The sequence below is a fragment of the Camarhynchus parvulus genome, chromosome Z, assembly GCF_901933205.1.
Source record: "Camarhynchus parvulus chromosome Z, STF_HiC, whole genome shotgun sequence".
In the NCBI taxonomy this organism is placed as follows: domain Eukaryota; kingdom Metazoa; phylum Chordata; class Aves; order Passeriformes; family Thraupidae; genus Camarhynchus; species Camarhynchus parvulus.
In genome coordinates, this window is record NC_044601.1 from 51,881,446 (window position 1) to 51,892,961 (window position 11,516).

The window sequence follows — 11,516 nt, forward strand, 5'->3', positions numbered from 1 at the left end:
AAATAAGGTGATTCCTTTTAAAAACTCTAATAACAGTCATGTCTTAAAGGAAAAGATCATTAGTAAGACCAGAGAAAATGTCTTCCTTCTATGCACAGTGAGGATAGAGACTGATTAGCGAACTTAAAGTTGTTTAAAAGTGCAACAGTCTCTTTCTGTCTAGTGTTCTTAAGCCCACCTCTGAAAGTGGGCTAACTGAGGTCCTTTTTAATAGATCACTTTGGTCAGATAAGAGTGGAACAGCTCTGACTGACCAGCGTTTATACACACACAGGTGCAGCAGAAAGAGAAATGGTTCTTTCCTACATACAGGGTAGAAATACATATGCTTCTATTTCTTTCTATACAGCAGCTGACTTTAGTTGATATTTTAGTAAAAACAGAGTTCCTGCATATGCAGCCTTTTGCAAGGCAATCTTTCTGCCTTTTGCAAAGCATAATTAGCCAAACATAATCAATGGATATTGAAACAATGGCATACAATGGAAAAATTCAATGACTCTAACTTACCAAACTGTATGTAGGATGTGAAAGTGAGCGAAACTCACTGCACATCATTGTCTTTCATGCATAGATCAACTTACATCATCAGAGTAGTTAAAATATTACCAAAATCCCTATGTATAAGAACACTGTGACAAATAAGTCAGCCATGAAGAAATTAATTACTTTTGAGGTGAAATATCAGACTAATCTAGGGACTGGATTTTAATCTTAACTCTTTCAGAAGTGTCCTATGGCTTTTGTTTTCTTCTTTTCTACATCTTGAGCAAGCTGCTTACTCTCTTGTATTTTTGGTGGGATCTCAACATTGATATCCACAGATGCAGACCAGAGCCAATTCTCACAAATCTTAATCATTTATTTTTTAACCAATTAATAAGAATTAACAAGGTTCAGAAGACAATGCACTGGCCACTTATTTGGAATTTACTGATTGCCAGCCATCTGCAGAGCACAGCTTGTAAAGTAATGTACTTGGCAGCATCAGGAAAAGCCTATCTGCTTGAAGGTATTATGGGGTCAGAATCATGTATATATGTAAATGTATCCCAGCATAATTAGAAACATGTAGCTACAAATGCAAAGGGGTTTTTTAAGCAGAACACTGAAAGGCAAAGTTGGGGAATACGAAGGAGAAACTGGGATGCTAGGTTTAAAACACTTCAGAGAAACTCTACCTGCTTCATATCAGCAAAACTAGCAGGAATATGGCCACACTGCCAGGAGCTGCCCAGGAGAGTAGAATGTAAAGTAGTACAAAACAGTTTTGACAACTTGGATTCTTGTGGCGAATTATCCCTCATTTCTCTTTTTTCAACCTAAATTTACTTTGTCTATAAAAAGGGTATCTTAGGAAGCATATTTATGATTCCCACTCTAGGTAGAATTAGTGGCAAAATGAGATACAGTCCTAAGAGGGTTATAACACAGGATATTAGGAGGCCACCAAAATAGTGCTGCTGTGAAAAGAAAAACAAATAAAAGCTGTGTCAGCCCAGGAGCTCCAGAAGAAATACATTTAGATTTACTAGGGAATATGAAAGAATGAAAATGAGATGGCTAAAGCTTTCTGCCATTTACTGTATTTAGCACAGCACTCAGAGTCATGAGACTAGGAAAGACTGTGTACCTTTCTGTTTGCCAAAGAAGCTGCATCAGGCTAAGAGACTAAGTGAAATACCAATGCCACTGTCTAGGGCACTGATGAGACAGCATTAGTAACAATTCTGATCAAGTGTGTTTATGAAAGCCAAGTTAAACTCAGAAAACACCCAGAAAGTTTAACAGGAAGATTATCTTATGGCAGAAATAAAAACAAAACCAAACAAAAATCCAGTGAACAAAACATTAGCTTGTTTCTCTGGACAGTAATCTGGTCATGATGCTATAAGGGCTATTTAGACTGATATATATTGGACCAGACACTGGATCTTATCAATAGCATAAACTGAGTGCCTCTGAGCTGGAGGTTAGTAAGTATCTAACCAGCAAGTGAAAAGCTTCCACAGTAAACTTCCAAAAAGGGGGAGTGGCAGAAGGAGGACTACAGACTCAAGCTGCAGCTAGATTAGTTAACTAAAAGGTGTATTTGAGATTCTCTGTGGACTTAGTGGCTTGGCAGGTTCTTGTACTCCAGTGCTTCTACTATGAACTCACACTGACATATCTAATAATTTTGCTGAGTGATAGGAGCTGAATTGTCATGCAAACTCCTGAATCTAATAGCTTTGTTTGGCCTTTTTTATCATAATTTTATAATAACTTCTTAAATATTTGTAAGCAGCAGCCCACTGTAAGGGCTTGCTATTGCCCTTCTCCATTGTGTTTGGATGTGTCTGCTACAAATGTACCTTGTCTAGACATACTTATTGCCAGTGACAACAGGATATGAAAAACTAAGGAAAATTGTTTTCACTTCTTCCCTTGGGAAAGGAGATAATTAACAAATTATGTCCCACTTCTTAATTTTTTCCTCCCCTCAGCCACCTTTGAAATGATCTTCCCATACCTAAAAACTGAGAAGGGGCCCCTCTTTGCTATCCCCAGCTCCAGGCATGAGCCATCTCTCCCCGGTGTAGGTGGACAACTGCTCCATGGCTACACAGGTGGAGGCATCGCGCCAACTTCCCGTGCACCTCGGCGGGACCTCGGTACAGCTCACCACCCAGCCCCTGACAGCCAGGCAGTCCCAGGAGAGCTGCGGCCGGCGCTCGGGGGGCAGTATCTGAAAAACACCGCTCGATGTGCCCGAGTGTGACGCGAAACCCACCCGCTGCACCGCGACGGGCCCTCCCTGCCGGGGACACGACCCCTCGCACATGCCCCGGGCCCCCTACAAGCCAGGGGTGTCCCTCACCCTCTGCCCGCAGCAGCAGAGCCGGCCCGGCGGCCCGGGCGGAGGGGCTCCTACCCCGTCCCGGCTCTCGGCTGCACCGCGCCCGCCGCACCCCTCGCTGCGCTCCGGCCCGGGGACCAACCTGCATGGGCGCTTCGTGCCTCATCGCCGGGCGCGGCTCCGCCGCCCGCCCGCTGCCGCTCGCTGCCGCACGCCAACCGCCGACACCGCCCGCCCGGCTCTGCCGGCAAACCCGCGTCGAGATCAGCACCGGAGCTGTCCCTGCTCCGCCCCCGGCCTGCCCCGCCCCTTCTCCCGTGACCTCCCGGGAGTCGTAGTCCTGCTGCCCGGGTCCTCCGCCCTCGGCTCTGGGAGAAGGGACTACAACTCCCGGGATGCTCGGCGTCAGGCCGCGAGCGGGCGGGGCCGAGCGGGCAGCGCGACGGGCGCGCAGCTCCGCGATCCCGGCTCGAGGCCGCAGCGGGCGGAGGAGCGGCGGAGCGGCGGCTCTGTGGTGGGGCGGGGGTGCGGCGCGCTGTGCCCGTGCTGAGGCGGAAAGCGGAGACGGAGCGGGCGGAGCAGGCACAGACGGCTCGGCGGGAGGCGCTGCCCTCCCGGCCCGGCCGCCCGCAGCCAGGAGGAGCAGCGCCGGCCGGCGGAGCACGGGCGCAGCTCGGGGGGCTGCGGAAGCCGCTCGGTGGAGCGGAGCGGGCTCACCCGGGCCCGGGCGCGGCGCTGCACAGCGCCCTCTGCGGGCAGGGGGAGGGCGCGCCCGCAGGCTCCGGTGCGCGGGGCCGCTCCCGCCCCGTTATCCCTCTCCCTCCCCGTTATCCCGCTCCCTCCCCGTTATCCCGCTCCTGCATTCGGGCTGATCTCGTTCTCATGGCCAGCGCTGGGGCTGGGGGACCGAGCATCCTTCAGCTTGAGGACAGCTGGTCAGTGACCTTGCTGCGCACAGTGACTGTCCCTGGGCTGTCTCCTCATCGCATACCGCTGTCCTGCTTTCCCTTGTCTCGCTTGGCCTTTGTCCTATGGCTGACAAACAGGGTCAGGCAGCTCTGTGTCCTGCTGCTGGGCCGCAGACATGTGGGCATCGCTTCTGGATGGTGGCAGCTGTTTTTGATGTCATTATGAGGTGGTGCTTAATCATCCAAAAAGATGTGCTAAATATCTGTCTCAGCACTTCTGCTTAACCCCATCCTCGTAACGCAGAGTCCATTTACCGTAGGTTCAAATGGGCAGGTCCATACAGGGTAGAAAAATTTACAAAGGGTGCTGGAGTCAGATTTAAGATTTGGCAAGTTCTTCTCTAGTGAGAGGGTGAAGATGAGCCAGGGATGACTCTGGAGATGTCTGCCCAAGGTCTGAGAGCTGGACACATTCCAGACAGAGGAAAGGGCAGGAGAAGGCAACTGGTGGCTGAGACAGCATGGGAACAGCAGTTTGCCCTGTGGGTTATCCACTTTATGTATGTGGTATACATTGCATGAAGTGAAGCACCCATAGGAGCTGTGATACAAACAAATTGTGTCATAGAGATATGAATATGGATTAAAGTAAATACCAGAAGAAATTTCATTCTAGCTTTGCAAGTTTCAAATTTTACTTGCAGCTGTTTATACCTACCCCACTATGATACAAAGATAGGATGTATTTTTCAAAGACGTGCTTTTTTTGGAGCTCACCCTTCTTTTCTGCATGAAACACAGAATGTTGCTGTTTCTGCCATTGTAGATCTCTTGAATTTGCTGAGTGTTTTAGACCCTCCTGCACAGTGTTAAGAATCACTTTTGTGTTTTCTTAATGCATGCAATTTAGTCTAACTATTGATTTTAAGTGAATACCTACCAAAAATCATGAGTAACAACCCATTTCCCTCTAAAAACAGGGCACGTTATATGTATTATCCATTGCAGTTAGGAAAAAACAGAGAGCTTTTTTCTCCTATGAAAGCTTTGTTTCATGGGGTTTTGGTTTTAGAAAGTATTATAAATATACCACCTAATCCTGAATATATATTGAAATATAGTTTTCCATAAAATATTCCTCACTCTGAAATGTCACTTTAAATCCTAGCTGAATAGATGTTTGAAAAGTAGATTGAAGTGTTCTGAGAAGTTTTTGATTATGGAATTTAGAAAATAGACACTATGGATTTACTATTATATTAAACTTTTAGAGTTTACAGATACATTAGAAATTTAAGACTTAAATGATGCCAGGTTCCCAAATTTATCCCAAGACAAAGATCTTCCACAGCTTTCAATTATACTTGCATTTATCTTAGCACTGAAGTCTTGAAGCAGTCTCTCACATAAAATCTCCATACAGGCATCTATTCATAGAACATGAAGCTATGTTACTTCTACATTATCATATGTCCTTTTTTAAAGCATGGGGTTTATTTTCTTCTAGTGCAAATGTTAAAGTAAACAGACATATGCAGAGACAATACTTTTTATTTCTTTAATTTTCAAATGTATAAAAATGCACAATTACACCGATTTTGTGGAATCACAGGGTGGTTTGTGTTGAAAGGGATCATCTGGTTCTAACTCCCCTGCATTAAGCAGGGACTCCACCCACTAGCCCAGGTTGCTCAAAGCTCCACCCAGTCTGGCCCTGTCATTTTGCATTGTGTCTTTGTTGAAGAGATGATGCTGGGGTAATTTTTTATTTCTCCATTTTTGTCTTTTTTTGTCTGGGAGAAACTTTATCTTTTTCTTTCTGTCTTCTTCAGAGGCTTTTGAAGACAGTGTTGGAGAGGAATGAACCAGAATGAAATAGCATAGTGCTAGACACTAGCCAGCTTTTGTACCTCAAGCACGATAGTCCAGTAGCCTGCTGTGATGATACTCCTGGATACTCTTGTCCACAGAGCACTGTGTTCATGGGTCAAGAGTTTCTATTGATTAGTAATCACTGGGCCACAATATATTAATGTTTTTGAAGCACGGTGTACTTGAAGCTCCTTTTTAAACCTAATTTCTATGAACTATGTATTTTCACCAGGTGTTAAACTATAGGGGATCCAGTTTAATAAAATACCTCATTCTTTTAACCAGGTGTGGTGGAAGCACCAGAGGAATAGTCATGAATATCAACTCTGATTTTCAGGTGTATTGATTATACCACCTCCTTTTCATTTGTTTTTCCTACAATCACAGAAATTATTTTTTCCCCATACCAAATGGGAGTCACAGAACAAGCTGGATATTATTTGCTAACTGAAACTAAAGAAAGTAAGACAAGTATTAGTTTTCCTTAGGCTATGGCAAGAAGTCATTCAAACAACATAAGTCATCACAAAGGCTAACCCAGAATGAACACGCTGCATGTAAGATAGTTATAGCTAGGTGTGAATATATTTGTACTCAGCACATATGAGTTATGTAGATGTAGAACTGTGTGATTTTGGGACACTTTTTAGTCTTTGTAACACAGTTTGGGTTTTGCCCAAAACACTGCTCTATAGCAAACACTGCTCTACAGCACATAGAAGATAACAATAACTTTCAGAGCTGCATTTGAAATGTAAGAAAGCATGTAATAATAAAGGCACCAGGAGGCAGCTGGTTTGTAACCAAGTGAGTTGTTTTGAATGCATGAACTCTGAAATGATGGAGAATATTAACAAAGCTGTTTCTCAGTTTTGCACTAGAGGTCTACATAAGTAAAGATAACACAGATGTGTTATGTGGCAATGTGACTTAAGTTCAGTGCATGTATTGGGAGAAAATATTCTCTGTGCTTTCAAAACTTTCAAGTGTAGACTGTGCTGTAATATTAGCAAGTGAGATTCAGAAGTAGAAGAAATCTGAGTTAATATGGAGAATAATAAGACAAAGACAGTTAACTAAGGATCATATTTCCTTTCTTGTAATTCTTAGATCAACATACAAATACTTTAAATTTTTGATTTAAGAAAATACGGGTTCTTACTAGGTACATAATTCTAACTATTATGAAAGATCAGTACCACCTGACAATATTTTCTGTCATGTTCTCTTCCATAAGGTCAAATAGCTTTCTTTTTTTCTGCTGACCTTTTAGAAAACAATGTTTCTTTTACTCCAGCAGGCCATTTGGCTTATTCTGAGATTGGACTTTGAATGCAGAGAACAGAAAAAAAAGAGAGTCATGAGGATTTCACAAAGCAATAAAGGTCGTTCACTCTCGCTCAGTCTGTCATGTTTTCAAATCTGGCTTATGATTGCAAAATGTAAATGTTGAGGTATGCCTTCTTCAGATATTTCTTCAAAAAGAAAAAAAAGTATGATATCTTTTGACTAGGTAAACAGGAAATGTAGAGAGCAAGAAAATGGTGATTAGAGACCTCAGGAATGTTTATTTCTAGTTTTAAACATGTCGTCATGAAGCCAAGCATAAATTAACAAAATACAGCTCTGAAATTAAGCTAGAAATAGATAATGGATTTGGCACTGAGACAAGATCTGTCTCAAGCACAGATCTCCAATACACAGCCATTGAAAAAAAAAATCTGTGGGGGGGTTCTTGTCAGGCTAGAGGACAGATAAAGTACATAGAATCTTGTCATGAGGTAAACCATGTTGTATTTGCAACAGATGAAGATTCTTCACTGCTGTATAGATACTTGGCTTTGTGACTTTGGCAGATTCTGCAAATCCTTAAAATCCCAACAGACCAGACTCACACGTCAGGCCGCATGACAGCACATTGCTGATGCATGAACTGGAGATGCCACAGTAGGGAATGAGAAAGCAGTTGGTAAAAGAGCAAGTCTGATGCTCATCACATGAGACTCGACAGGCCTGCATTACAATGAAAGACAAGCAAACAGTTCTGTGAGGGATTAATTTTTTTTCTTCTGATTCTCAGAACAGAAGATACTGTTTATCTATTCACTATTAGACTTTGCAACCACTAGACCTGTAACATAGAACTGAAATGCAGCTTTCCATCTTGTGGATAAAGGACCAGCATAAATCACCACAGTTTTGCTGTTGATGGAAAAGAGCATTGGGTTAATCTGTCTTTGCACTGTTGTCATGGCTACTGGGTCAGAGCACCACATACACTATCACGTTTCATGCCTCCTTATAGTCTACATGCAATGGCTTCACTGATGTGTAGAAAAGGGAGAACTTGTGATTTTCACTTTCTATTGCACAGCACCATGGTCTTGTCTGCAGTAAGGTCACTCAGGTCTGTGGAGATCAAACAGGCATTTCACACTCCTCCCTTTGAAGGCATCTCCCTACGCTCTGGGTCCCTGGGCTGAAGAACAGAAACATCTAACTCTTGACTCACCGCTACCTAATGTGAGCACTCACACCACTATGCATCTGCCTGTCCAGTGACCTGTCCAGGCAAGGGAGAAAATGCCACCTGGAGCTGAAGGTGGCAGTAACATGTCTTCTGGCATAGATTTTGTTACCAAGTCTAACTTCAAAAATCTTAAAAATATCTGCTTAGCTGTTTCATGAAAAAGGGACTTAACACTTGGAGTCTGCAAACCATTCAAGAGGAGTTCAAAGTGATGTATTCATCATGATGGGCAGATTGTGGCTAAAGATTATACAAATTATGGAACTAAAATCCATGCTTGGAGTTGTGCATATACCTGTAGAGATGTTTGCTAGCAGTGCATGCGTAGTCAAATTTTAAAAATGCACTTAAATTACATGCCAAATGTATTGCTCATGTAATGCTTTTACAACAGGACTTCTATTCATGGTGAAATATCATCAACATAAACTTTCTGTATGTCAGAAGAATAGTTCTTGTATTGTGCATGCATTTCTATACCATTATTCACAAGATTTGGCCTAGACAAGAGGAAGCTCTGATAGCAGAAAAGAGCATACATCAATTAATATAAAGCAGAGAAATTCTTAAATATGGCCAAGTTTTGTCAGGTCTGTGATATGCCACATCACCAATCTGAATGGTCACTGGACGACATTGATTGGCTCAGTGCTGACAACAGCTCAGATCAATCAGATGACCTAGAGAGAGGGGTTCTGAGACTACTGCTGTCATAGGAATTTTCACAGTTTTTCCTGTCAAATAATTTCTGCACTGCCAAAATGATCATTAAAACAGCATAGTAACAAATGCTATGTAATGAAATAATATGTTTAAGGTTTTGCAGAAAGGTCAAGGGAATTAGCAGCCATAAACAGTGGGGTTTCAGCTCTCAAACCAATCAGTCTGATTTTTTTTTCTACTCTTGGTGAGAGGTTGATTGGTTAAAGAAAGAATCTAACCAGTTTTATCAGATATACACACAGTCAGTGAGATGTGTGGACTCTGTGTTCATTCATTTTACATCTGACTTGTCTGTCTTCCCTCAGTATGATGTTAGAATAAACCCCCCCAGTAATTAATGGAAAATACAGAAATAGCTACAGTTCATTAATTCTTCTACACTTCCCTAGATTTTATTTTGAAAGTTTCTGCTATAGTAACTATAGACTTAAGTAAAAAAAAAAAAAAGGTGAAAAGGAGAAACAGTTGAAAAAAACCACATACAGTCAGCTTGTATATTTTTCAGCCAGAAATATAAAAATTAATGAGGAATAAATATATTCACATTTAGCTCTAATATAATTTAACTAACTTTTCTTGCTTTTTCTCCTCTGATAAGCATTTCAAGACAGAAACACATTTACTGCTAATGATATCATGGTGATTTTTTCAAGTACTTCCCATGAATACTCTGCAGCTGTGTTCGAAGAGGCTGTTGTGGCAGGAAACAACCTAATAGATATTTTTGGGTCCCTTAGCTATGCATGACTCAGGAAGAAAAAGAATTATTGCTTGATTTTCTATTCTGCATAGGTACTTAAAACATCAATCATCTGACCTACTCAGACATCAGTCCTGTTTCATCAGGGATATTAAGAATAAGCCTCTGGAGGTCAAATGTGAGGATGTAATTTTGTGAGATGCTGATCCCCTGTAGATCTCATTAGCTTTCAGTTAGAGGCATCCACCCTCTCTCAGATCTGAAAACTTAGGCTGAAAATCAAAACCAAGGAAGGAGCTCCAACTCGGCCTTTAATGTCAGATCAACTTCATGATTATTCTTGAGTCTTTAAAAGCAGGTAGTAATTTGTTCACCAGAGTAGAGATTTTGAGTGGTTGGCAGATTCTATACATGATTAATGACATATTGTCTATCTGCATTTTACTCTTTATTTCCAAGTTAAATGCTTCCACAATTCCCTGTCATCCTTGTTATACATGCAGTATATTTTCATGCTAGGGAGCTGGCAGTAGCCTCCAGCATTAGGTCACAATTATTTCCATTAAAGTGAAACATTTTCATTGTTTCAGAGAAATCATCACATCCCATCTCAAATCTCTGCAACTGCCTCTGAATCTATTTGGTACATTCATATTGTGGATGTCTGTTTCCTTCTCTTGCTTTTACTTATGGCAAAATTTTACACACCTCACCAAAATGAAAACGACCTGAGTACAACCATAAGTGAAAGTTCAGCTGTAGTATTTTGGTTTAGCTCACTGTGCCTGGCACTCCTATGGGTATGTTCCTTTGGTATGCAGGGCTGATAGTGCAGAGGAATTAATTAGGAAGGGAATTAATCAGTCTGTTTGCATAGTCTGTTCCAAGTACTCTGGAACTTGCAAATTGTGCAGAAAATGAGAGCATAAATGCAGGTAGATAAAGACAGGATGTGCTGGATTGATGTTTGCAAATGAACCCAATTCTGTCATCATGACTTCTGCATAAGAAACTGAGCAAAATTCTGGCAGCTGGCCATAGAGTGCACAGTTGAATGCTCGCTGCAGAAACCATTGTGTCATTTAAAGACATTTCACAGGCCAGCTTCCAACCAGAGTCGATGCTGGGTCACAAGTGATTTCATTAGCTGTTCCTCTGCAGTAGCATTTTCCAGCAAGGAGGAGTAACAGACAATCCTCAGGGAAGGATCCCTTACCCTGCCACTTCGCAGAGAAACTCTCACTACTGTCAGCTTCCATGTTTCTCATTTTTAACCTGCCTAAATGAAATCTAATCTGCATACATTCTCACAAGTGCAATCAAAATGCCAAGCTGCTTGTTATGGAAGTGTAAGCGTGGTCATATATTTGCTCGAAAGTAGGTTTGGATTCTGCCTTTCCCACTGACTTGTTGGCTTAAGAAAGTCCTTTGGTCCCTGTTTCTTTTCTCATAAAATAATTGTTATCTCATCATAGTTGCTGCATATTGTTTTGCCATCATAGTTGCTGCTCTGATAGGAATGTTAGGAACAGAAAAAAACCCCAAAAGCTGGAATAAAAAATATGACAGAATTAATTAGTTTGTATTATTTGAAAATTGTGCATATTAGGATCCAACAAAAGTGAGATACTTACAAGAAAGAACAGGAAAAAATAAGTGGACTCCTAAATAATTACTCCTAAAGCAGCATATGTCTATATATGATGAAGAAAATACATTAATTATTTGGATGGAACTCTATTCTCTGAGAAGTTTTTGCCTGTATTTTTGGTAACTGTAACAAAATGTGGAGGAATGACAATTAATGCTGTGCTGGCAATATAAATATTAATCCTGCTTTGGATTCTCTAGCATTCACCAGTATAGCTTTTCAGACAGTATTTTGCCTGTTCAAATAACTACAAATAAAAATATTACTTTAAAAATTTTCAATATTCTAGAGAA

General features: G+C 41.7%; 1 protein-coding gene across 1 annotated transcript in view; it reads right to left on the minus strand.

Moving 5' to 3' along the window:
- RAB3C (RAB3C, member RAS oncogene family) overlaps window positions 1-3,080 on the minus strand; it is a 132,146-nt gene extending 129,066 nt beyond the window's left edge. Inside the window, exon 1 of the mRNA XM_030968421.1 lies at window positions 2,982-3,080. Coding sequence (XP_030824281.1) covers window positions 2,982-3,005 — 24 coding nt within the window. The 5' untranslated portion in view covers window positions 3,006-3,080. The remainder of the gene's footprint in view (window positions 1-2,981) is intronic.
- Between the last annotated feature and the right edge of the window lie 8,436 nt (window positions 3,081-11,516).